The 26,768-nt window shown below is 39.6% G+C and overlaps 2 protein-coding genes across 5 annotated transcripts in view; both read right to left on the bottom strand.

Annotated features, from left to right (window-relative positions):
* NIPA2 (NIPA magnesium transporter 2) overlaps positions 1–11,380 on the bottom strand; it is a 29,604-nt gene extending 18,224 nt beyond the window's left edge. Inside the window, exons 1-4 of one of the 4 annotated variants that reach the window (XM_011216648.3) lie at positions 11,107–11,380; positions 10,197–10,333; positions 4,876–4,932; positions 978–1,209 (exon numbers count right to left, since the gene is read on the bottom strand). In XM_011216648.3, coding sequence (XP_011214950.2) covers positions 978–1,116 — 139 coding nt within the window. In that variant the 5' untranslated portion in view covers positions 1,117–1,209; positions 4,876–4,932; positions 10,197–10,333; positions 11,107–11,380. The remainder of the gene's footprint in view (positions 1–977; positions 1,210–4,875; positions 4,933–10,196; positions 10,334–11,106) is intronic. The other 3 variants (XM_019792779.2, XM_011216647.3, XM_002929950.4) reach the window with 3 other exon arrangements.
* A 7,851-nt stretch (positions 11,381–19,231) lies between these two features.
* Positions 19,232–26,768, bottom strand: part of NIPA1 (NIPA magnesium transporter 1) — a 71,234-nt gene continuing 63,697 nt past the window's right edge. Inside the window, exons 4-5 of the mRNA XM_034667995.1 lie at positions 25,030–25,190; positions 19,232–22,607 (exon numbers count right to left, since the gene is read on the bottom strand). Coding sequence (XP_034523886.1) covers positions 22,096–22,607; positions 25,030–25,190 — 673 coding nt within the window. The 3' untranslated portion in view covers positions 19,232–22,095. The remainder of the gene's footprint in view (positions 22,608–25,029; positions 25,191–26,768) is intronic.

Genomic DNA, 26,768 nt, shown 5'->3' with positions numbered 1-26,768 from the left:
TACTATTTTAAAATTGATTAGCTCTGGGGGCGCCTGGGTGGCACAGCGGTTAAGCGTCTGCCTTGGGCTCAGGGCGTGATCCCGGCGTTATGGGATCGAGCCCCACATCAGGCTCTTTCACTATGAGCCTGCTTCTTCCTCTCCCACCCCCTGCTTGTGTTCCCTCTCTCGCTGGCTGTCTCTCTCTCTGTCAAATAAATAAATAAAATCTTTAAAAAAAAAAGTTGATTAGCTCTGGCCATAAAGACGGCACAGGAAAGAGGGAGGAGGTGGTTGGTTTTTTTTTGTTTTTTTTTTTTTTGTTTTTTTTTTTTACTGCCAAAGCAGGTCTTCCTGTGAGGTCAGAACGGGGTCTAGAACTAACGTACAGGCTGAATGATGGAACGTGACCAGAATACAACATAATGCTGTCATGTCATGAATGCACCAAATGAAGTCAGAGTGGGGTTTAATCATATTGAGTATCCCCCAAGGTCTCGTGACTTGTCAGCAGTTTCTGGGGAAATAACCTATACCACCCTTCAGAGAATACTCTTTAACTCCAGTAAGCCTTCTCTTTCCTTCCTGCCAATTGAGATCAGGAAAAATGTCTTTAGGTAAAAGTAAAACTTCTATTATCTTAAGACAAAAAATCCTAGTCTTCAGTAACATTCTGATTCTATTCATAAACACTTATTTCCTTCACTGCAGACATATCAAAATTTAAAGATAAGGCTGGATGCTAATTGGGCCTTGGTCCCTATTTCCACTTTGATAATAACTGCAGGAGTTAACAGCTTATTTTGACACTGTCTCACTTTTAACTTTTCTCATTACGAAACTGATGTTTGATACTCTATAAACATTTATAAGGCTTGCACAGTTCAAAGTTTTGAATATACTAACTAGGAATAAAGACACAGTTGTGTACCATCAAAGAACCTGAGTACACAAGCACACACTGATGTCATTTCAGAGTCACAGAGGGCACAGCCTACCTGCTCTCATGGAGCCTTTCCTGGCAAGTCGCAGAAGACCTTTTTTTTTCAAAATGAAACTCCCGCCAATGAAAATGCTGGAGCTCATAGCCAATCCCAGACCAATGTAAAAGTCATATTTTCCACGCCCCTGGATCATTTCGTTTGTTACTAAAGAAGTTCTTGTGAGTCACATTGATCACAAAACAGAGAAACCACTGGTGCTGGAGGCAGGATTATGCAATCTTCAAGTCTAAATGCAAAACAAAATGAGATTTTTTTTAACAGAATGATCATGACAGTCCATATGCAATTCAAAATTTTACTCCACTTCTGTTCTCATAAAGGAATATTTTCATTACTACTATTGATAATATATTTACTATTTATAATTTACCACTGATGTAAAACTATATTTCTTACAGTTATGGCAAAAGATGGGATCATGATATAAGGCCATACTTAAAAACCAAACTCACAGAATCAGAGAACAGACTGGTGGCTAACAGAGGCAGGGGTACAGGGATGACAAAAATGGGTGACACAGGTAGAGAGGTGGCAGAAATGGATAAAGGTGGCCAGAAGATATAGTTATAAATAAGTTTGGGAATGTAATGCACAGCACAGTGACTACAGTTAACAATACCATATTATATATTTGGAAGTGGCTAAGAGAGATCTTAAAAGTTCTCATCACAAGAAAAAAATTTGTAATGTGTGATGTTAACTGAGCTTATTGTGGTGATCATTTTACTTATATATACATATATATACATATATATAATCATTATGTTGCATACCTTAAGCTAATACAATGTTACACATCAAGAATAACTCAATAAAACTGAAAAAATAAAAATAAAACTACTTTTATATGCCAATACTAAATTTAAAATTTAAATTGGTTTTATGAACTCTAGTTTCATATTTAAACAATGTTTCCAGTCTTAGCTGATAGTCCCTATTAACAAAACTTTGCTGTTAAGAAAAACAATTCTACAGAATGAAAATCAGGCATGAAAATATACAAGTCTAGTTTATAAACACATTTACCAATTTCATGTGTCCTTTTTGAATAATCTAAACAGAGAAACTTGGCGTTTTCTCATCCATCCACTTTCTTCTTAGAAATTTACGTAGAGAAACTCGTTCTATGAAGCCAGCATTACCTTGATCCCAAAACCACACAAAGATCCCATCAAAAAGGAGAATTACAGACCTGATGAACATGGATGCCCAAATACTCAACAAGACCTTAGCCAATAGGATCCAACAGTACATTAAAAGGATTATCCATCACAACCAGGTGGGATTTATTCCTGGGATGCAAGGGTGGTTCAACAACTGCAAATCAATCAACGTGATAGAGCAAAAGAAGAGACAAGAACCATATGATCCTCTCAACTGATGCAGAAAAAGCACTGGGCAAAATACAGCATCCTTTCCTGATTAAAACTCTTTAAAGTGTAGGGACAGAGGAAACATACCTCAATATCATAAAAGTCATTATGAATAGCCCACAGAAAATATCATTATCAATGGGGAAAAGCTGAGAGCTTTTCCTTTAAGGTCAGGAACACAACAGGGATGCCCACTTTTGTTCAACATAGTACTAGAAGTCCTAGCCTCAGCAACCAGACAGCAAAAAGAAGTAAAAGGCTTCAAACTGGCAAAGAAGAAGTCAAACTCTCTCTCTTCGCAGATGACATGATACTTTATGTGAAAAACCCAAAAGACTCCATCCCCAAATTACTAAAACTCACACAGCAATTCATCAACATGGCAGAAATACAAAATCAATGCACAGAAATCAGTTGCATTTCTATACACTGAGACTGAAGAAATAGAAATTAAGGAATCGATTCCATTTACAACAGCACCAAAACCCGTAAGATACCTAGGAATAAACCTAACCAAAGAGGTAAAGGATCTATACCCTAGAAACTAAAGAACACTGATAAAAGAAATGGAGGAGGAAGACACAAAGAGATGGAAAAACATTCCATGCTGCCCAGTGCAATCCACACTTTCAATGCCATCCCTATCAAAATACTATCGACGTTTTTCACGGAGCTGGAGTAAATAATCCTAAAATTTGTATAGGACCAGAAAAGACCCCCAAATCACCAAGGGAATGTTGAAAAAGAAAAACAAAGTTGGACTCATCATGTTGCCTGGCTTCAAGCTATAATACAAAGTTGTGATCACGAAAACAGCATGGTACTGGCACAAAAACAGACACATAGACCAATGAAGCAGAATAGAGACACCAGAAATGGACCCTAAACTCTATGGTCAACTAATCTCTGACAAAGTAGGAAAGAACATCCAACGGAAAAAAGACGGTCCCTTCAATAAATGGTGCTGAGAAAATTGCGCAGCCACATGTAGAAGAATGAAACTGGACCATTCTCTTACACCATACACAAAGATAAACTCAAAATGGATGAAAGACCTCAATGTGAGACAGGAATCCATAAAAATCCCAGAGGAGAACATAGGCAGTAATCTCTTCGACATCAGCCACAGCAACTTCTTTCAAGACACGTCTCCACAGGCAAGGGAAACAAAAGCAAAAATGAACTTTTGGGACTTCATCAAGATAAAAAACCTCTGTACAGCAAAGGAAACAGGCAATAAAACTAAGAGGCAACCCATGGAATGGGAAAAGATATTTGCAAATGACATTACAGATAAAGGGCTGATATCCAAGATCTATAAAGAACTTCTCAAACTCAAGACTCAAAAAACAAATAACCCAGTCAAAAAATGGGCAGAAGACATGAACAGACACTTTTCCAAAAAGACATACAAATAAGCTAACAGACACATGAATAAAATGTTCAACACCACTAGCCATCAGGGAAATTCAAATCAAAACCACAATGAGATACCACCTTACACAAGTTAGAATGGCAAAAATTAACAAAACAGGAAACAACAAATGTTGGCGAGGACGTGGAGAAAGAGGAACCCTCTTACACTGCTGGTGGGAATGCAAGCTGGTACAGCCACTCGGAAAACAGTATGGAGGTTCCTCAAAAAGTTAAAAATAGAGCTACCCTATGACCCAACAATTGCACCACTAGGTATTTATTTACCCCAAATATACAGATGTAGTGCAAAGAAGGGGCATGTGTACCCCAATGTTCATCGCAGCAATATCCACAACAGCCAAACTGTGGAAGGAGCAGAGATGCCCTTCAACAGATGAGTGGATAAAGTGGTCCACACATACAATGGAATATTATTCAGCCATCAGAAAGGATGAATACCCACCATTTGCACTGACATGGATGGAACTGGAGGGGATAATACTAAGTGAAATAAGTCAAGAAGAGAAAAACAATTATCATATGGTTTCACTCACATGTGGAACATAAACAACAGCACGAGGACCATAGGGGAAGGGAGGGAAAACTGAAGGGGGAAAAATCAGAGAGGGTGACGAACCATGAGAGACTATGGACCCTGGGAAACAAACTGAGGGTTTCAGAGGGGAAGGGGATGGGGGGAGGGATAACACGGTGATGGGTATTAAGAAGGGCACAGGTTGTGATGAGCACTGGGTGTTACATGCAACTAATGAATCACTGAACAGTATATCAAAAACTAATGATGTACTATACAGTGGCTAACTGAACATGAAAGAAAGAAAGAAAGCTCTCTTTCACTCAAAAAAAAAAAAAGAAATCTATGTAGATATAAGCAGATGGTAATTTATTTCTTATTCAGCCTATTTGGGGGTGTGCAGAGAGAAGACAGCTTTCGTATCATTTTGTTAGCACAGGATGATGATTCTAGCAGACAGATGTTTGCCAAGGTGCAAGTGTGATAGTGGTGGACTTTTCAGAGAACATGAGGACTATGGACCTAGAAGGCTCAAGCCACAAGACCAGACAGGGAAGCAGAGGCTTACCAAAGACTGCACATCTTTTTTCAAATGGCCAACTCATGAACTCTGCCGACAAATGAACTAAAGCAAAGTGTAGAAAGCAGAGGAAAAAACATTACTCAGCAACAAGGTTTATGATTGGTTATACTAACTGCTAGCCCAACTTTCTGGTATTTTCAATACCACAATTTAACTAGAGTTCCAGAACTAATCTGCAATTCAGTAGGATCCTCACACATTAACCTCTGCTGACTAGCCAAGTTTTTCTGTTCTTCAGGTTATGAGATTCTGGCCTTTAGCAAAAGCAACTTCCTATTCACCTAGCCCGTCAATTGCTTTATCCATTTACTCAAACAGTATTTACCAAACAAATGCTGTGTGCACTAAACATTATGCTAAGCTCTATGGATAAAATAGTGATGGCTAAATTTTAGTGTTCAGCAGGGAAACAGAAAAAGGCAGTTAAATGATGGGTATAATGTTCTGTAATAATGGAAAAAGTATTCACACTGAGATGACATTGACAAGGGGGCCAGTGTTTATATCTGCCTGCTGAGTCACGTTACGGTTCCTGGAACACTTCGTAAGAACAGTCCTTCCCACCCTACTGACTTAGAGAGTAGCCCTGTGGCTTACTCTGGCCAACAGGAAGTAGGTGTGACAGGAGTGCCAGTTCTGAGTCTACATCTGAAGATGACCTTTGTATTTTTGCTTGCCCCTTGGCACCCTTCCATCACGTGCAGAGCAAAACAGAGTCATCCCTGCTGACTTAAAGACCTGTGAACACAATCATAGATGCTTATTGCTACATGCCACTGGGATAGCTAACTTACATACCTGAACAGGCTTATTATGGGTAAATGCAAAATTCCCATCAGATTTTTGAAAAACCAAAACTTGTCTGCAGAAATGGGGATCAGTGGTAACGATGGGTGGTAGACACACCCAGGGGTTCATTGTATTATTCTCTCTACTGTATATACTGTGTATGTTGGATACTCCCACATTAAGGTTTTTAAAACACGTGCTGCGGTGCTCAAGAGATGTCAAGTTCCTCAGTCTATAAAACTCCGCTTTTGAAGGTCTGAACAAGCTGAAGTGTAGCCTGAATATTCTGGAATCAATAAAAAGTAACTTTATTAACTGCAAAAATGATATCCAGAAACAAGTCAGGTTTATCTACAATTCCAATCCAAGTACAATGACAACCTCACAAATCCAAATTTAGACTGTACTTACATAAACCTGACTTTCAAATACCAAATGTGTAACTTTAATTTAGTTATATTTACTTAATTTATTAACACTTAATGTTAACTTTCACTAAATGCAAATTATATACATGTGGTATAAGGTCTAATATTAAGACCCAAGCTCCTGGAGGGCTCAGTCAGCAGAGCATGCCACTCTTGACCTTAGGGTTGTGAGTTCCACACTTTAGGTGTGGAACCTACTTATAAATAATCACTCCCTTTAAAAAATTAAATAAAGACCCAATATCATGTCCTGCCTTGACATCTGGTAAAACGGAGGGTTTTCCACAGCCTAACTGTAACTTTCCCTTCCCCACTATGCTCCTGTGGATAAGGTCCCAAAGCCAACTAACCTTCCTTGGGGTACCTGGCTAGCTCAGTCAGCAGAGCCTATGACTCTTGCTCTTGAGGTCATGAATTCAAGCCCCACTCTGGGTGCACAGATTACTTTAAAAAAAGGTCAAATAACCCTTCTTATCATGGAGACCTGGCACAGTTCCTGCTTATCCCCGAGTAGTAGGCTTCACTGCCCTGCCAGACTGTACAATTATTAAAGCAAGCGAGTCACATTCTCCTGCAGGAACCAAGGGGCGCACCTTAACCACTTGTTACTCAAAGCCTACATTCCATAGCAACTCCTTCTTCACTCTGCAGCCCCCCACCCCAACTGTTTGTGGCCCCATGCAGTGTACCGTGTCCTTCTGCCTGGGCTGAATGTAAGTGATTAATAAACTCCCATCACTCTCATGTACCCAGTGTCACGGGCCATGGGGAGGGAATCCTATCCCTATGAACAAGGTGAAAAGGAGGTGATTAAACCAATACATTATAATAGAACCTTATTCATTTTATCCTAAAGTCACTGAAAGTTCATTGTTCTTAACTTTACTTTGCCTATATATGAATTTTCTCCATATTTATTTTACACAGAATTTCATGATGCTGTTTAAAATCTATCTTCCTCTTTTTATCTATTTATTATGGAAAATTTTGAACACAAAAAATAGACAGCCTTTTTTGACAGGTTGGTCAATGTTATGCATATGGTTTTGGAGTTGCAACCCTCCTGCTCACTTCATTTCCCAACACAATTCCACAGCTCCCTTCAGACCCGTGTCATCATTGCCCAGATACACCAGGGCCCTCTCGTCCTCCTACCCAATACTTAAAGCCTGCTCTTCACTTAAGACCAGGTCACGCTTAAAGCTGTGCTACAAAGACTTCAATACCCCAAAAGCATTTCTTTCCTTTGCGCTTACTTTTAGTCAGCCTTATAAAATTAAACTCTCAATTACTGTCCTATCTTTGAAGATAAACTCTTTAAGGTACTTATAGACAATGACTTTGGTTCTTTGTGCTGGTTTTCCCACAAAAGGCACTCATTTATAGTGGCAAATCTGATTTATAAGCCTATTTATAATTAAGGTTGTTTGTTCACTCATGGAACTACACCAGTGTGGTGGTGGGCAGAAGGGGGAGGAAGGGGCGGAAACAAACAACATAGAATTTGCAACCCTCAAGTTATAAAGCAGTTTTCACCACTAAACTAAGTAAATTAATTTTCTCATTTGTTTGAAAACAGGACATCAGTGTCAATGTCCTAAAAGGAATGAGTTTGCTTCACTATTCTCAGATCAGCTCCCACTCTGAAACTGTAAAGGTCAATCACAGCTGGGAGAGCCTGAAACAGACTATCTTTTATTCTTAAGGATTAACTATGAAGTAGGCCCAGGTTTAAATGCAGCTAAACAAGAACACTTGTTAAGTTGCACTTCAACTATTTTCCTAAACCGGAGAGGACAAGCTCCAGGTGGTAACCTGCCCATCTCATCTCTTAGGCGGACACAGGTGGAAGGACCCACCCCACACTCTTCCCCTCCAGGCTGTCATTATTACTTCTATGTGGCCATCTGCTCAATAAACATATACGGGGCAGCTCTAATGTGCCAAACTTTGGAGTTAAAATATGATCACAAGTCCCTGTCCTCAAGGATTCCACAGCTGAGTGAACTGAAAATTCTGAAAATGACCCACTGTAATTTCAAACACATTTTTAAAAGGCTCTTAGGAATTTCCAGCTTGTTCTTTCTAAATTTTAATTCTCACAGCTTATTTTAGTAATATTTATGAATATTTATGCTAACTTTCATTAAAAACAAGTTACGTTGGAAATGAAATAAATACATCTTAAAATCCTGAAACTGGCCCACTTTCTTCTAAAACACAGAGAACACATAAGGAACAGGAAAAAATAGACTAGTATTCTAACATCTATAAGATATGCTGAAATTAAGATTTGCTTTTTAAAATGACTAACTGTAGGCAACACAATTACCAAAGTTGAATAATTTTAAAGAATACCAACAGAAGTACATTTACAGCTTTCAACGTGTCACAGCATTTTTGACATTTCACTTTCACAAAAACTTGAAAGATACGTGCTGAGGGCCCCACAATGAGAAGATAGGCACAAAGATGTTAAGCAAATTCTCCAGCAGCTGGTAGGTAGCAGAAGAGGGCTAAAATCCAGGTCTCCTTAATCTCAGCCTTTTGCCTTTCCCATTGCAGTCTCCATCAGTCTCAGAGGTGGAACACAAGGAAGTGGCAGCTCCAACCAGTCTCTCAGTGTAGGTCATCAACTTCTTCCCGAATCTGCGCCTCCTTGTATTCTGACCGTGGCTTCTCCATCCTCTTTACTCAAACTGGATACAAGGGCCAAGAGTGCCAGATGGGAGTCTACCTTTGTGAAATACAGCCTTGCACCTCCATGTCTCTCCCAATCCCAATCCAGCTTCAATACATGTCACATTGCTCTATAAAACACATCCGTGCCATCTCATTCTCCTGCTACCCACTGTTTAAAGAAAGAAGCTTAAATTCTGTAATCCACCTTTCACTATTTGTTCCAAACCTAACTTTTAAATCTTATTTCCCAGTACTACATTTCACATACCCTGTGTTCCACCCGAGGTTAACACACTGCTGCATTCTTACTTACTCCTTTTCCTCCTCCGTATCTTTGTTTACATTATTCCTTTCATCTTAAGGAGCCAATTCAAAAGGCACCTCCACTGTGAAGCCCTGCTTGATTTCCATAAGCCAGAGTAATCAATCTTTTCTGAATTCCCTGGCCTTTGACCTACACTTCTCTTTGGACACTTTTTAGCCTGTATTATGGTTACTTATGTGTAAGACTTATATCCCCTTCACTGTGGACAGGTGCCTATCTCATTTACTCAACCAACATTTACATGAATACATACTATGCTCTAGGTATGGGGATACAGCACTGAATAAACAAACCAAATCACTGCCTTCATGGGAGTTTACCTTGTGTTGGAGGTAGGGCAAGACAATAAGAATAAGAACATTATATTGGAAGGTGATAAATGCTATGGTTAAGGGCACTGGAGAGCTGGTTAGGGGACTTCTATTTTTAACTAGGTTGGTTAAGAGGCCTATTGGAGAAGGTAACATTGAGCAAAGGCTTGAAAGAGGAAAAAGAACAAAGCAGAGAAAAAATGCAAAGGCAGAGAGGAATGAACTGTATGCAGTTTTCTAGGAAAAGAAAGGCCACTGTGGCTGACACTGAGTGAACAAAGGTAGGTAGGATACCACTGCAGGGTATTTTCATATAAAAGAAATATCCTAAAAACAAGTGTAATTCTTTTTTGATATTTCTAATAGTAATAGCTACTACTTATTGAACACCTGTGAAGCACTGTTCCAGGTAACTGATACACATTATTTCTAATACACACAATGTGAAGCAAGTATCATTATCCCCACCTTACAACTAAAGAAACCAAACCTCCAAGGGGTTAAATCGCATGCAGAGGACCACAGAGAAAGTTACACAGCCTGAAATGGAACCTAAGTGTCCAATGGACTCTAGTTCTATATGAGTTGCCCACACTGAATGAAAACTTAAGAGTTCTTAATCTTTACTTCTGCTTGGTTTCCACTGCTTTAATTTTTTCCAATCTCTAATTTAGCTAATTATTTTTAAAAGTAGTACTTATAAATACTACAGAACCTAAATCTCCAACCTTAATTTAGCAACATTAGTTACAAATTAAAATTTTAACTTACATGTAAGTTTAATATGGTCTCTCTCATGAAAAAAAAGTCTGGAAGCAGTTAGAGATGACTTATTCACTTTCATTTCCTTGTAAAGAATACTCTTTATTCTCATTTAAAGTTTTAAACCCTGGCAGAGTAGCTCCGGCCTGGAAAGAAGAAAATACAGAAGTAGGCAAAAGGACTGCATAGTTACTAAATACTTTCAAAAATCTGGCTACTAGCCTCCATACTCGTTTTACTTACCAACATGAAACCTACTCAACCAAGGGCAACACACTGCCTCAACAGATAGTTTACTGCAATGAAACAAAGATCTCTATTCTATTTCCTTTTATTACTTAAAAAAAAAAAAGTACTAACTAGGCATATGGGACATAGAGAATTTCTAGAAATAGAACTAAAATATAGTCCTATATTAAACGAACTGAAAAACCTAGTGAAGAAACTAAAGAGACACAAACACAAAACTAAACGTATATAGGGTTTTGTACAGTTGTAGGGAGAGGAAGACAGGATTAAGTGACTTTATAAAAGTTAGGAAATTAAACAGTCATGCTCAAAACCTTATGGCCGACTCCTAAGGCTTGTTCAATTGTCAGTTAATATCTCCGCAGTAGTTGAAACAATCTTCTAAAACTCATCACAACAAAACTAAACTATTTGAACGAGCTTAATGAACACGCGTCCGACTCGGCCAAGCCAGGCTTCCACGAGATTTAATAGCAATCCAATTCACGGTGGGATTCCTCGATGCAGGATATGAGGAAAAGCCCTTCCATTTCTGAACACACGTGTCCCCACGGAAAAGAAAGGCGCCCCTGAAGGGCCCCCTACCAACCCAACACCAGAGAGTGGCCCACAAGTTAGCCCCTTCGCGCTTGCCTGAAAGAAAGAAAGAAAGAAAGAGTGGCGACCTCACCCCAGCTGGAAGGGGCCGCTATCTGGCCCTGGTCACCTCCGCTTACACGCCCACACAGGCCGCAGGGGCCGCCGCCTCTTGAGCTCCCGCGGCCAGCGCCTTCGTCGCCGTACAGAAGGAGGCGAGAGCATCCGGGGCTGCAGCCGTGCGCACCGCCTCCTCCATGGGGGAGCAGCGAGGAGAACCTGGCCCTGACGACCTGCGACCCCCGCCGCGCCGGGACCGAAAGCCGTCGCGGAGAGCCTGGGCGCGGCCGAATGACGCAAGAGATGCCCGCGCATGCGCAGTGTGGCGCAGCGAAGGCCCGCCCTCCGCGCGCCTTCCTGTTGATTTCCGGTTGCTTTAGCTGGCCCTAGAGAGCAAAAAGAAGGGGGTGGAGGGTGGGCAAAGGAGAAGTGGAGGCACTATTTTGTAAAGTAGTTTTGCCAACCAGGTGATCAAAATCACAGTACCGTATGCCACTTTCTTAAAATGCGAATTCCCACGTGCGGTTAGCGTGTGAAGCTGCATTTTAAGCAGCGTCCCTACCGATCTCCTAGGGAAAAGATATTCCGAGAGGGCAAGTGGTGGGCTGGATATGGGCCGGGAGGATGGGGGTGTGTCGGGAACGCGGAGGGGCGGGGCTCAGTGTTGAGCCCTTTCCTAACTAACCGAAACCCGGAAAGGTGCGTTCTTCGGGCGAGTTAGTGGTTTGGCAAAAGGGCGTCTGGAGACACTCGGAGCAGAGATCTATTTTTCATGAGATACATAGGAAACCTACTGTTAGGCTATCTCGCCTTGGCTTCTCCAATGAAGAACCTCCCTAGGACCCACCATCATGGTTTTCTCTGAAGATTTGTTTATTTATTTATTTATTTAGAGAGAGAGAGCCCCCGCGCATGGGCAGAGGGGTAGGGAGAGAGAAAATGTCAAGCTGACTCCCACAAAGCCGGGAGCCCGTCCTGGGGCTCACTTTCAGGATCCTGAGACCACGACTTGGCCTGAAATCAAGAGTCTGAAGCCTGACTGAGCCTCCAGAGCACCCTGGTTTTCTCTAAAATGGACAGAGACAGGGGTGCCTCGGTGGCACAGTCGGTTGAGCCTCCAACTCTTGATCTCGGCTCTGGTCATGATCTCAGGGTCCTGGGATCCATCCCGGCCTTGGGCTTTGCACTCAGCTGGGAGTTGGTTTGAGAATTCTCTTCCTCTCTCTCTCCCTCTGCCACTCCTGCAGCTGGCTTGTGCTCTCTCTCAAAATAAATAAATAAAACTTTAAAAAATAGTAAAATGGACAAAGAGGGGTCATTTCTAAGAAGTGTAGGAGGGCAGGGGAATATGTGTGGTGGGGAGGAACAGGCCAGATCAGGAGTGAGGCCTGTTAATAATATCTTGGTTACAGGTGCCAAGGTCCTTTGGGTATGTTGTTCCAGTTTCTGAATAAATACAAAAACACTAGTATTGGAGATGTAAACCATGTTGGGTGGGAATATTTTTTAAGTGAATGCTTGTTGAACCAGAAAATACTAAATATAATTTGCTCTTTTCAGACTAATTGGATTAGCCACCAACTTCTGGTTTCATTTTAGGTGACTATGCAGCTACTTTATTGATTGATTGATTGATTGATTGATTGATTGCAGCTACTAATTTAAAAGCTCTTAATCTTCTGTGAGCTTGGTAACCAGCCAACCTTGCATTTAGAACTGGCTCAGAGGACTTTTTTTCCTTAATTCTTTGGTCTCAGCCAAATTCTAGCTAGATTACATAGTCACATAAGGAATTACATTAAATATTGAAAGATGGTTGGCATGTTGGTCTCTGATGATATAGATTGACAAAAAACGGCTCCAATTTTCTACCCATCCATGTGCCCACACATTTTGCAGAGTGACTTTGCAGCTCTGCTCCATCCCGATTCTGCCTTGGTCTTAGGACTGTTTTTGGCCAAGAAAATGTGGTTCCCAGCCTAAATTATGCTAAGAAACCTGGACTAGTTTGCTGGAGAAGGAGACCACGTGGAACAGACCACTTGCAAAGCTACCCAGATGAAGCATACTATGTCCAGACACCAGAGATTGAGCCAACAACAGACTGATTTGATTGGCTGAGATCCACAAACTTGCACTGTTGATCCACAGACATAAGAAAAACACTAAATTATTGTTGTTCTAAGCCAACAGTATTGATACAGATTGTTCTACTCCTAGATATTTACCCAAGAGAAATGAAAGCATATATCCATTAAAATACTTGTAAGTGAACATTCAATAGCAGCTTTATTTGTAATGTCCAAAAAAACAGAAACAACTGAAATGTCCAATAACAAAGCAACTGTGGATAAAAGCAACTGTGGTATATCCATAGAATAGCACTTAACAATAAAAGGGAATGAACTATTGAGACATGCTATAACATGGCTAATTCTCAAAATAATTTTGGTAAGTGAAAGAAGCCAGACCAAAAGCATATAATAAACAATTATGTTTATATAAAATTCTAGGAAATGGAAGGTAATATATAGCAACAGAAAGTAGATGGTTGACTGGGAGTAGAGAGGACAATAAAGGCAGAGGCATTACAATGGGGCAAAAAGAAACTTTGAGGTGATGGATATGTTCACTGTTTTGCTCATGGTGATGCTTTCATCCTATAACATCATACGTCATACAGTTTAGAGTATGTTGATTGTACCTCAATAAAGGTGTGAAAATCTTTGTTTATAGCAGTATAAGCAAGACTTATTTAATAAACAGTGTTTTTAAAAATCATGTGTTAGTAAATCAAATAGTTTCTCATGTATAAACTGTTCTTTAGTTGCTCTTCTATGTTTTGGTTTTGTTACCACAGAGGCCAGCCAGGAGCATGAGAACAGCATAAGGGATGATGATTTTTTCTTTAACACAACTCCCTATCACTAAATTTGCCTTTTGTCCTTTCAAAGTGAATAGTGGCATTCTCTAGCATTTTATTTTTTTAAAGTTTTTATTCCAATTCCAGTTAACATATAGTGTAATATTAGTTTCAGGTGTACAATATAGTGATTCAACACTTCTATACATCACAACAAGGGCCCTCCTGTTTAACCCACCCCTCCCCTCCCCCAGCCCACTTCCCCTCTCGTATCTCTAGCATTTTAAAAGGTTAGTATTATATAAGTGTTTTCCAATTAATATTATTAAGTTTACTCAAGACCATAGATGACTTACGAATGTAGCAGGGCATTTTCCAAAACATTTGCTGAAAGGAGACAGGAGATCACTCTGAAAAAGACAGTAATAACTTGAAGTAAATTTTGGTAGAACAGTAGGATGTTCATTAAAAGCCAGGAGTTGGCTTTTAATAATTGCATCATTTAATAAAATGGTGAGTGGATATGGTAGGCAGAATAATGCCCCACCCCCAAAGATGTCCACAGTCCTAACCTTCAGTAAGTGTGACTATGTTACCTTACAGGCATTGCAGGTGTCATTAAATCAAGGGTCTCGAGATGGGGAGAAAATCCTTGATGTCTGAGTGGGTCCAAAATAATCACAAGGGTCTTTGTAAGAAGGCAGAAGTGTCAGAGTCAGAGAATGAGATACGAAACGGAAGAAGGGTCAGAGAGATGCAACAGCGCTGGCTCTGAAGATGGAGAAAGGAGAATGAACCAAAGAACGTGCAAGGCCTCTACTGAGCAAGGCAGAGAACAGATTCTCACCTAGAGCCTCCAGGTGGAATATAATCCTGCCCACACCTTGATTTTAGCCGAGTTAAATTTTTGTTGGATTTCTGACCTCTGGAACTGTAAGATAATAAATTTATGTTGTGTTAAGCCAAAAAGTTGGTGGTAATTTGCTAGAGCAGCAATAGAAAATCAATACAGTGAATAAACACACCAAATTAGAGTAAGGAGGACACTGAGATCCCCCAAGCATCATCATTAAAAATAAAAGCATTCCATTTTATAGACAGGCAACCATAGTTTGAATTCTCCTCCATCTTCTATTCCTTTATCTCGGTTATTCTATATGGATTTGTTGTGTTACTTGATTGGCATCCCTCCTATCCTCCTTGCCATGGTGCAATTCCAATCCCAATTTTCAAATTTCCTCAGCTGGAATTTCAAATTTCCTCAGTCCTTCCCTTCTCTTCTGAACTGCTAATACAGAAAGAAGTATCTTTTTGTTTCTTGACTGTGCCACAGCTCTCCAACACAAAAAGCCCTTATGAAACTACCTCGTGAGTAGTGTGATTACCATTACAACAAAGATGCCAAAAATGCCGTGTCTCAGGGTCATCAGACAGGGACATGACTTAGCAACAGAGGAACTAGAGCATAAGCTCTGTGGAGGGCAGGGAGCATGCCTGATTTTATATAACCCTCAGAACTAGATGCAGAGCTACTAGCTACTACTGTGCTTGCCTAGAAGCTAGAACTAACAGTTCTGTGCTAGTAACCTACCAGGGCAAGTTTTGGTAGAATTTGGCACTTACACACTTCACAACCCCAAAAACCTGTGTGGAAAGTGGTATCCATAGAAACATTTGGTGGTTTTTAAAAATGTTTTTTCCTGATTTCTGTATAGTTATACTTTGATCAAAATGTAAGTAATTAGGGGTGCCTGGCTGGCTCAGCTGGTGGTTCCTGCAATGCTTGTTCTTGGGGTTAAGTTGGAGCCCCATGTTGGCTGTAGAGATTACTTAAAAATAAAATCTGTTTTTAAAAATGTAATTAAAGGGGCGCCTGGGTGGCACAGCGGTTAAGCGTCTGCCTTCGGCTCAGGGCGTGATCCTGGCGTTATGGGATCGAGCCCCACATCAGGCTCTTCCTCTATGAGCCTGCTTCTTCCTCTCCCATTCCCCCTGCTTGTGTTCCCTCTCTCGCTGGCTGTCTCTATCTCTGTTGAATAAAGAAATTTAAAAAAAAAAATAAAAAAAAAAAATAAAAATGTAATTAAATCCTTTTGGACAGAGCCTCAAAAGTTACATATGTTTGCTCAAATAACATATTTTTTCTTTTTCATCTTTTTTTTTTTATTTTGAGAGAGATTGGGGGGAGGGGCAAAAGGAGCAGAAGAGAGAATTAAGCAGGCTCCACACCCAGCATGGAGCTGACATGAGACTCAATCTCACAACCCTGAGATCATGACCTGAGCTGAAATCAAGAGTTGGACACTTAACAGACTGAGCCACCCAGGCGTCCAATATTTTTTCATTTAATAAAATGACTTACAGGACACTAATAAAGATTAATGACAAGATTTTTGATGACCCTTGTAGTTTTAAAATGTGTTATGATTCTTTGATTCTCCAAGTGCTTAAAATACAATAAAATATTATGTTATACACCCCCCAAACATGTAGAAGCTATTAACATGTTAAAATATAGCTGGTTCTTTAATACCATCATTTCATTGTATCAGAAGGTAACCACTGGGTGGTAAATTCCTTCACATACCATGGATTGCTCCCTAAGATATGCACAGGTAGACATTTTCTATATCATGATGGCGACCTGGGCTATTTGTTTCTACAAAGAAAATGGGAAACATTTAACTGAGGAATTAATTAGGATGATATGGAACCTGAGACTATATGAACATTTCAAGCAGTGGGTAAAAAAAAAAGCAACGAGTGTTCAGCTAGAAATAAGTTATTTTATTTTAAAACACATACAGATTAATAAATATTATTGGAAAACTTAATAAATAGCCTTTTATATTTACATAAGGCAATTACAACATGCTATGACTACTTCTATAAAGCAAAATATAAGCAAATCTTAGCCATTGACAAATGTGTGTATGTATGCTAATTGGAAGCTCCCCTGATACACTTACAGGAAAAAACTTATGCAATCAATCAACACGTTACATTTTTTTATCTAGTCGTCATCTCCTTCACGATTATATTCCATTTTACAAGAAAGAAATATTTATCATTTAAAAAGGCAAAAACACTCAGGAATGCTACTGAAAAACAGTACCCTTAAATTATTCCAAAGTGCAAAAACACTGACATGGGGGTGGGAGTCAAATTATTATATTCTGACAAATAAAAGAAATAGTCTGAACTTTCCAACGTGACCTTTTGGCACTAGTGGTTTGGGAGCTCCTGACATTTACCTGGTGTCAGGTAGTTCATGGTCAGGGTTAAGCTGCTTGGAAGCAGGAAGTTCAGCATCATTCATTACAAATCTAACACAACAGAATCAATCTAGTTCACAGGTCATTGAATCTTCTGCAGAACTTAAACCTATGCAGAATGTCAGAAAATCTCATCACACCACCAGAATATGATCTTTCAGTGCAGTTTTTTAAAGTCCCTGTTTAATTTCCATATGTTATAATAGAATATACAAAACCCTTCCTTTTAAAACAAAAAAAGGAAAATTAAAGCTTCGTGGAATTGTGCAAACTTTACACACAGCACTTCCTTTGCTTACTCAGTGCCTGAAGCTGCATGTCAGTAGCACAGTGCTGAGCAGACAGGATGCCCGGTGCAAGCTGATCCACTGCATCACTCCAGGGCAATCCTGCACAGAACACTCTTGTCTGAGGTTATCAGCACACGCTAAAAGTGTGAGCGCTCTAAAACAGGTGATTTGGAGAACCATCTCACCCCTTTAGAGGTAGAGAAACTGAGGCACAGAAAGGTTAAGTGACTCAACTATAGTTGCACAATTCAAGGAAAAATAGAGAAAAGAACAAATAAATCCTTCTCCCTGGCTCATGCTCTGGGCCCTAGACTATGCTTTTTATCACATTGGGTACATTTGAAATAGATTTATTTACATGATCATTGTTCTACTGAGTATCAACTTTTTACTAGACAACATTTTTTGATGTAACATAAAGTTACATTTTCTTAAAATATAATTCTCTTGTTGTATTTAATAGCATGTGAGAAATGTGTATGAAAATAAACAAGTAGTGATACTGGGCCAAATTCTCGTTCTCATTCCTATAATTCTTAATCTTTTCAAGTATATGATGGAGGTATAAGAATCTGGCCAGATGTGAAAAATCACCTAAACCCTAAAGGACAGACCCTTAAAATTCATCACCAGTACAACTGTGAGGTGGAAGTGAGGAATACAGAAAATTGAGGTATTTTATATGATAAACTGTTTTATGGTGTGACTGGTGTGCAACTTGATCATTTCTCTTTCCAACTCAAGTTAACAGACCTCTACCTATGACTATGAGTAAAACATACATGGACATGTCCTTGGGAAGAAAGTCGATGATAAGTTGTTAATGTTACATTTTTGGTCCCTGAGAAGGCGGAACACCAAGATTCCATCTAATCCTGTTTGATGGGTGAACTACTTCCTTGGTGTCAAACACAGTGAGAAGGATAACTCCTTCAGACCACTGGAACCAATCACACAGTTGTGAACAGATCTAAACTAAAGCATTTTTCTCTTTCTGGTTTCCTACTCGGTACAAGAGGCCTAAATCAGGATCAAGTAGGCATCAGAAAAGAGCAATGGGCATGGCTCTGTAGACAATCGGAGCACTTTCTCCGCTCTTCTAGATTAGTTGAGCAGCTTGGAAAAGAGAGGTATCATCTCCCAACAAGAACTAGGCAGCTCATCAACACCTTGGTCTCCATGGACCAAAGTGCTTGCCCACACCCGGGAGACAATGCATCTCAGTGCTTTACAAATGTCTAGGAACTAGCTTCTAGAAGTGAGCACAAAGAGAGCTCCAAAGAGAGGAGCTGTCAAGGAAGAAGGAATATGAGGGGTGACTGCACACATTAATATTCTATCAGGCATGAAACCCAAAGAAAAAGAAAAAAACCAATCTACTATAGCTGGAGTGAACTTCTGGAAATAAAACTGAGTATAACAAATTGGCTTGAAAAGCAGGAATTGAAAGAATATTTCTTATTGCTGAACCAAGAGCAGCAAAGTATATTTCACTAACATTCTAATAAGAAAATGGGGCGCCTGGGTGGCACAGCGGTTAAGCGTCTGCCTTCGGCTCAGGGCGTGATCCCGGCGTTCTGGGATCGAAGCCCCACATCAGGCTCTTCAGCTATGAGCCTGCTTCTTCCTCTCCCACTACCCCTGCTTGTGTTCCCTCTCTCTCTGGCTGTCTCTATCTCTGTCAAATAAATAAAAAAATAAAAAATCAAAAAAAAAAAAAAAAAAAAGAAAATACCATAGTGACATTTGACTGAAGAACGAGCTGTGGGCAGTTCTTGCTCCATGTGTGGCAAGAAAGAGACTGCCCTTCCTCTCCAGAGCCTTCTCTACAGACATGGGATGGTCCTCTAGAGCAGCAAAATACCCAGGGTGGTCTCAGTGCTAGGCCCCAATGAGCAAAACCAGAAAGTAATCTTTTTAAATGTAAAGATTCAGATGAGAAAACAAAGCATTGACCAAGGAGTAGAGGAGAGAAATGGCTTATTTAAGTATCTGTCTGGAGTAAATTTGCAAATTGTGATGAGAAACATAAGATTTTAGAAGAGGCTTGAAAACAAATACAAAGGAGAAACCCAAGGAATAGTATAATAATGAAAATATTTTATATGTATCTACTTTTGGAGAGACCAATGAGACCCATTCCCATTCTAGGCCCTCCCCTAAAACTCTCACTTTGAGGTTTTTTCTTTGCAATTCCAAACAAATTATGAAAACGTGAATTTGTAAATATATATATATATATATAAAATACTATTAAATCAAGTTATATGCTCTATGTCAAACTTGAAAATTAGGTTACTAGACTGCTGGTCATGTCAATTATCTTGAGGCTAGAGTCACACACTTGAAATACAATCGTAAGAACTTTGTTTACTGGAAGGAAAGCTGTGCATCCTACCAAAATAATCTCCTAAACCTGGGAGAGTCTGTTTCAGAACAAGTCACCCTGAAGAGGAGACCAGCTATTACTACTTTCAGATTTTGTTTTACTCTAAAAAATCACAGGGGTAATCATCCAGAAAATATCATCTCTGAATATCCATGGTACAACTGTGAATTAAAATATAATGAGGAGCACTAATAAATTAATTTAAACTAAGCTTCACCTGTAAGTTATAACAAAATAAACAAGATAATTTCCACATGACACATGAACTTTCTCAGTATACTTGGGTTACCACATGTATTCTTTTAATCTCTCAAACTCCTTATCTAGAAACTATTTTTATGCCTAAAAGTATACTGATACAACTATATGACATTTTTGAAAGTTCAGTTCAATAAATTAAGGCTTGCATTCCTAAAAATACCAGCTAATAAAAAACAAACCTTCAAGAGCTGATAAAAAGAGTGAGGGACTTTTTGAATATTTATTAACTATCAGTGAATATAAGCTTTTTAAAATTTTAAAACAATTTTGTTGCTGCTCTTAGTTCACTAATCCCTGACAACCCACAATCATCAGATGTACTTTTAATTCATACAGGTGTTCTTCACTCTATGTTAAACTATCCTCATTTTATTTAGCTTCTTTGTTCAACACTCTAGGGAACAATTTCTTTGGTCTTTAAAAATGTTCTTTTTGCCTGAAAAAAAATATTTTTCCCTTAGTGAGTAACTTCAATTGGGTACCATTAAATTTGATATTCTAGTTCACCAAATCTACCTTACCCAATCCCATCTTCCAACTTGACACAGTTCCCTATTTGGATAAAACACTGCACATGAAGTACATGATATCTTAATGAAATAATTTGCATCACTTTGTGCTTTGCTCCCATTTAATATACATAGGTTACTCTAAACAGACGAATTATCTCTTTGACCCAAATACTGGCATAATTAGTGGCTATTTAGTATTTCAGAAGTTTAATGAGAAGTTGGGTGAGAAACGTAGGGTGCTTTGCCATCTCAAACAATAGGGAGATGCATAAGTTACTTGTTTTCATTTTTGCTAGAAATCTTTTGAACTTACTATATGTGTTCCAATTTACAGAAACTAGCCTGAGCTTGACTGTGTCCTTTAACCTGTTCCTGTATTATAAGGAACTTGATATATGTGCTATTAAACAGTTACTCTCTCATCTAACAGCGTTACTATCAAGTTAAATTATTTCTTCTGAATGGCCACAATGCTCACTGAAAAAGAACATGGATATATTTGATAGTGGGTCCCAGGTACACAGACTGAATGCAAATAAAATACCTTATGCTGCTTAAGTCAATTGTCTTTAATTGGATAATAACTACATGCTAAAAGGGTCAATTTGCTCTAATGTGTCTTTCACCTTGACTTTCTTCCAACAAATGAATATACTGTTCTTAATGCTTTACACATTTATATTTTGAGTAGTGAAATATTAAAGTATAATCAAAGAGTTATTCTAATCTAAGAGAACATACACATAGTAATCGTCAAATTAAGTGAAGAGTTCAAGTGATAAAGGCACTGAAATTGATTTGAGTATTGAAAGTCATCCTATAAATGGAACTCTGCATCATGTCCACCTATTCTCTCTCTATTTTCAATTAAAATGTCTTGGAGTAGGGGGTGGGAGAGTAAGCTCATTAGAGGATTAAAAACAATTACATGTATATACTTCTTATTTGGATGAGGTACCTGAATGTTATACATGCTTAATGCAAAGTAACAAAACTACGGACACATTTACCGTATAGTCAGACTTCAAGACAACAATTTCTCCCATTTCCAAAGTAATCTTCTAAATAAGAATATCTGCTCTCCTGCAAAGACTAATCAGAAAGAGCCCATCTTTATTCTCTCTTAAATAATGTTAAAATATTTTAAAAGGAAAGACTATTCATGAAAGCTTCCAGGTTAATGGCAATGAATATGAGATTCCTCTCATCAAAGAGGGATGATGCCCAGGCAACCATTTAGCAACTTCAGACTGCAAAGGGCTGGGCCACCACCCTGGTATTGAGTGATGCTCTCCATTGTCCACCAAACCACCCATTAATATGCAAGCAATTTTAAATACCATTGATTAGGGTCTCTTCTACTTCACATCAAATTAGGGCCAGGAACCACATCCATTTCCTATTCCTTGAACCACCCAACCCCCTGTTGCAACCTAGTCTGTTTTCATATTAGATTTGTTCATTTCCCCAAGGTTGAAATTGAACTCTTTGAACACCTGTATAAGGACAATCCCAACGGAGACGGTGGTGAAACCACAGGCCATACCCAAGAAGTCCACCAGGCCCACATTGCTCCATTCGCGAAAGAGGATGGCCGAGGCTAGCAGGACAAGGGTGGTGAACACGACGTAGTAGATGGCCCCAAACACAGATGAGTCGAAGCACTCAAGCGCCTTGTTGATGTACCTGAATTGGACGATGATGCTGCAACCGAGCACAGCCAGGAGCACCAGGCACAGACAGAGGGCCCGCTGACTGGATGGGTTGTTGTGGAAGATGTCTTGGGCCGCCAGCCCGATGCCCTTGGTGGAAGGCACGGTGAAGCTCCCTAGCAAGGAGCAGATGCTGATGTAGACCATGATGTTGGTGGGCCCATGGGCCGGTGCGATCCAAAAGATGAGCAGCAGCAGCATAAGGAGCACGATGCACAGATAGCCCACGAACACTGGAAAACAGATGATTCTCTTACTTTACAGTCAATTTGACAAAACCTAGGCAGACAGTGCTCCTGTGTGTGTGGCCAGAGCGGGAGGTTTCTTAAGGAACATGTGAGAAAGCTGTAGGGGTATTTGTGGCTGTTGCAGTGATCAAGGGCTGCATACAGTAGGCAAAGGCCATGGGCCTAGGATGTGGAGATCGTTTCACATAATCAAAAATCATCCCATTCTCCTCACAACTTCTGAATGTCTCCCTGGACTTGTAAGTGAAAAATATGCCTATAATTACCACAGCCTAGAACCCAGTTTATGTATAAAACAAAGTAACTTTTGCATATAGTTAATATGCACTGTATTTTTCAGGACTTCATCAAGAGTTATTCTCCATTTCAGAGGATCCCACTGCTGATGGCAATATCCCGTTTCAGTTAATAGCATGACACCCCACGTGAGTCTGTATTTGCAGCTGCCAGGGTCTCAGCAACTCCACATGGCGTGGGGTCTGCTGGCTTTAGTATGTCTTCTACAGTCATACCTGAGCATTCTATTTTATTATGAAGTACCAACCTACTATTTCTACTATTTCTCCTTCGTATTACAGTTAGGGCATCATATTGAAAATTTGCTTTGAAATTACATGTACAAGGAGGTTGTAATTTCCAATTCAATCTGAGATTGTAAAAGAAGTGCTAGGAGCTGTGCATGACGGGGCTAGGAATGGCATAGCCATGCACCAGGCAGGCTGTGGGAGTCCTCTCTTCCCCAAAGGTAAGAAAAAGGAACTATGAAGCCCTGTTCTGGGGGAGGATTCATGAAGATGACCTTAAAATTTCTTCTGAGGCAATTATTTGACAAAAAATTCATTCTGGTTTTTTACCTTTAGAAAAAAATTTGTAAAAACTAGAAATCTCTTTAACTTAATACATTAAGTGGATAGAATAATATCAATTTATATTTCAGGTTAAAACAAAGTTTTTCATGTTAAAAACAAAAATCTTGCTAGTATTTTATCTTCATGCCAAATTACTATGGTAGTATTCAAATTAGACTTTTTTTTTTTTTTTTTTTTTGGTAAAAGTTAGGACCTGAATATACTGGTAACATCCAGATTTATCAAAAAGAGGCCTTGGGGCACCTGGGTGGCTTAATTGGTTAAGTGTCTGACTCTGGATTTCAGCTCAGGTCATGATCTCAGGGTTGTGAGTTCGAACCCCAAGTCGGGATCCATGCTCTGTAGGGAGTCTGCTTGAGATTCTCTCTCTCCTTCTTCCTCTGTGCCCCCCACTCAAAAAAAAAAAAGTAAGATACACTGTTCTGAAAATTACATAAAGTAAATCCTTCAGGACATTCATATCCAGTTTTCTGATTATTTTCCATGTGTTTGTAGTCTCACCTCTCAAAGTTCTGGAAATATTTTGGCTTTTACAGGATGAAGCAAATAGAACAATACTAAGTATTTAGGGATAAAAAATTACAGAAAAGTAGTCCTGGCTAATTTCATTATGAATCCCTTTTCAAATTTTACAGATATTTCTGGTACGATGTCAGTCATGGCCAACTGAGAGCTATAAAAGAATGGTTAGATTTTTTGTGGCCCAGAGTATTTGGGATATTCATGTGGATGCAGTTTTGTACTGGTATCTGTCTAAAATTATTGGTAAGCAACATTAAGATGGTCTACTGGGAGTAATTTAGAAGGATCTATCCTTTAGTCCGATATAATTCTGTAGATTGTTTTTTTATAGCATTTGTCGAAAAATATATAGTATGTCAAAAATACGTAGAAAAAACATAGAGAGATTTCTATGGGAGATCCAAACATAAATCAAACTGGATCTCAGCTCTCAGCTTCACATCAGAGGGAAGTACAGAGGCTTGGATACACAGTGGTCCTGAGGAGAGCATGGCCCAGAGCAGACCCCAGCAGGACTAACACCAAGAAGCAGTAACAGCAGGAATGCAGGAAGGAGGTGGGGTAGAAGTACTGGGAGGTGGGAAAAGGTGAGAGGCTGTGGGAGGAGACCTGTGGGGGTGGTCATGGAGGTAAGGGAATGGGAAGGCCACAGTAAGTGGGATTTGGGTGGGTGTGGAAGGCAGGGCAGAATGGATGAGACTGCTGTGGAGGGGGCCAGATGATGAAGGCACCCACGCACAAGGTTCCCAAGGTCCAGAAGAAAACAGAAGAAGTCCCGAACACCAGGGAGCGGGAATGCAAGGTCTGGAATGCAGGGACCACCAGGCCTCTTCCCACACTTGGGGCAGCAGGAGTGAGGGATGCTATAGCCTGCAGGGCACAGCGATGGCCACTCATAGGCAGAGTCGAACAGAGAGTCTAGGAGAACAGACCATGGTTAAGCCAACTCCAGCCTATGCCTGGAAGGATCATACTGATAGGCAAGCTCTCTTGCAGCTTTCCTAGAAAAGAGTTACCTGGGTTAGTCAGCTTCTCTTCCAGCTCAGCCTGAGTGGTTACACTCTCAGATTTTGGGGAGTGGATAATCAGCACAACAGAACCTGCACAGCTTAGCAGACACCCCAACTTGCCCAAGATGTTGAGCTTTTCCTTCAGGAGATAAGAAGCTAAAATAGACCTTTGTTTAAAAAAAAAGAGAGAAAACATTAAAATTTAAACCATATATTTGATCTGTTTCTATTAATTGTACTTATTTTGGAAAAGCTATATTTTCTTGATACCCATATTTGCTTCTAATTTAATTTAATTTTTAAGAGTAGAAAAGATTAGGAATTTATTGAAATTTACTTAAACAAAAAGGATTTTCATACCAATCCATGCAGTCAGTACATAGTTAAGGACTCTTAACTCATACTGCTATATATTATTTCAATAGATATGAAATGCACCAGAATAGAAAAATAAGTTTATTATTCATAAAAATGAAGTTTTATGATTAAATAAAAATACTGCTTCCTTATTTTTAAAAGCAAACAATCAGGGTGCCTGGGTGACTCAGTCAGTTGAGCATCCAACTCTTGGTTTCGACTCAGGTCATGATCTCGCAGTTGTGAGATCAAGCCCCGCCTCAGGCTCCCCATTCAGTGCAGGGTCTTGTTGAGATTCTCTCTCCCTCTGCTCCTCCCCTGCTCTCTCTCTCTCTCTCAAATACAACCTTTTTAAAAATATATAAAAGCAAACAATCAAACTATGTTAAGTGGGAAAGCAGATATGAAAACTTAAAATAATTATAGGTTATTCATGATAAAAACACTTAAGTTAAAATAAATTGAGAAAATGTGCAAAAAAGGAAAAAACCAAACTGCTAATAGTAATTGTATTATGGTAGGAGTATGGGTCATTGATTATTTATCTCTTCTATAATACCCCCAAACTTTTTTTGAGAGAGAGAGGGGTGAGGGGAAGGGACAGGGGCAGAGGGAGAGGAGGGGGAGGTGGGAGGGCTGGAGGGAGGCAGTAAGAGAGAGAGAGAGAGAGAGAATCTTAAGCTGGCTCCACACCCAGCACAGAGAAAGCTGAAAAAGAAAACCAAAGCTGGAGGCATCACAATTCCAGACTTCAAGCTGTATTACAAAGCTATAATCATAAAAATAGTATGGTACTGGCACTAAAACAGACACAAAGATCAATGGAACAGAAGAGAACACAGAAATAGACCCTCAATTCTATGGTCAACTACTCTTTGACAAAACAAGAAAGAATATCCAATGGAAAAAAGACAGTCTCTTCAACAAATGGTGTTGGGAAAATTGGAGAGCCACATGCAGAAGAATGAAACTGGACCACTCTCTTACAGCATACACAAAAATAAACTCAAAATGGATGAAAGACCTAAATGTGAGACAGGAATCCATTAAAATCTTTTTTTTCAAAGATTTTATTTATTTATTTGACAGAGATAGAGACAGCCAGCGAGAGAGGGAACACAAGCAGGGGGAGTGGGAGAGGAAGAAGCAGGCTCATAGCAGAGGAGCCTGATGTGGGGTTCGATCCCATAATGCCGGGATCACGCCCTGAGCCGAAGGCAGACGCTTAACCGCTGTGCCACCCAGGTGCCCCAGGAATCCATTAAAATCTTAAAGGAGAACACAAGCAGCAACATCTTTAACCTCAGCCGCAGCAATGTCTTGCTAGATACATCTTCAAAGGCAAGGGAAACAAAAGCAAAAATTAACTACTGGGACTTCAACAAGAT

This window comes from Ailuropoda melanoleuca, chromosome 9, assembly GCF_002007445.2.
Source record: "Ailuropoda melanoleuca isolate Jingjing chromosome 9, ASM200744v2, whole genome shotgun sequence".
Taxonomy (NCBI): Eukaryota; Metazoa; Chordata; class Mammalia; order Carnivora; family Ursidae; genus Ailuropoda; species Ailuropoda melanoleuca.
The sequence above is the reverse complement of the archived record's forward strand: the minus strand, read 5'-3'. Positions and strand labels throughout refer to the sequence as shown.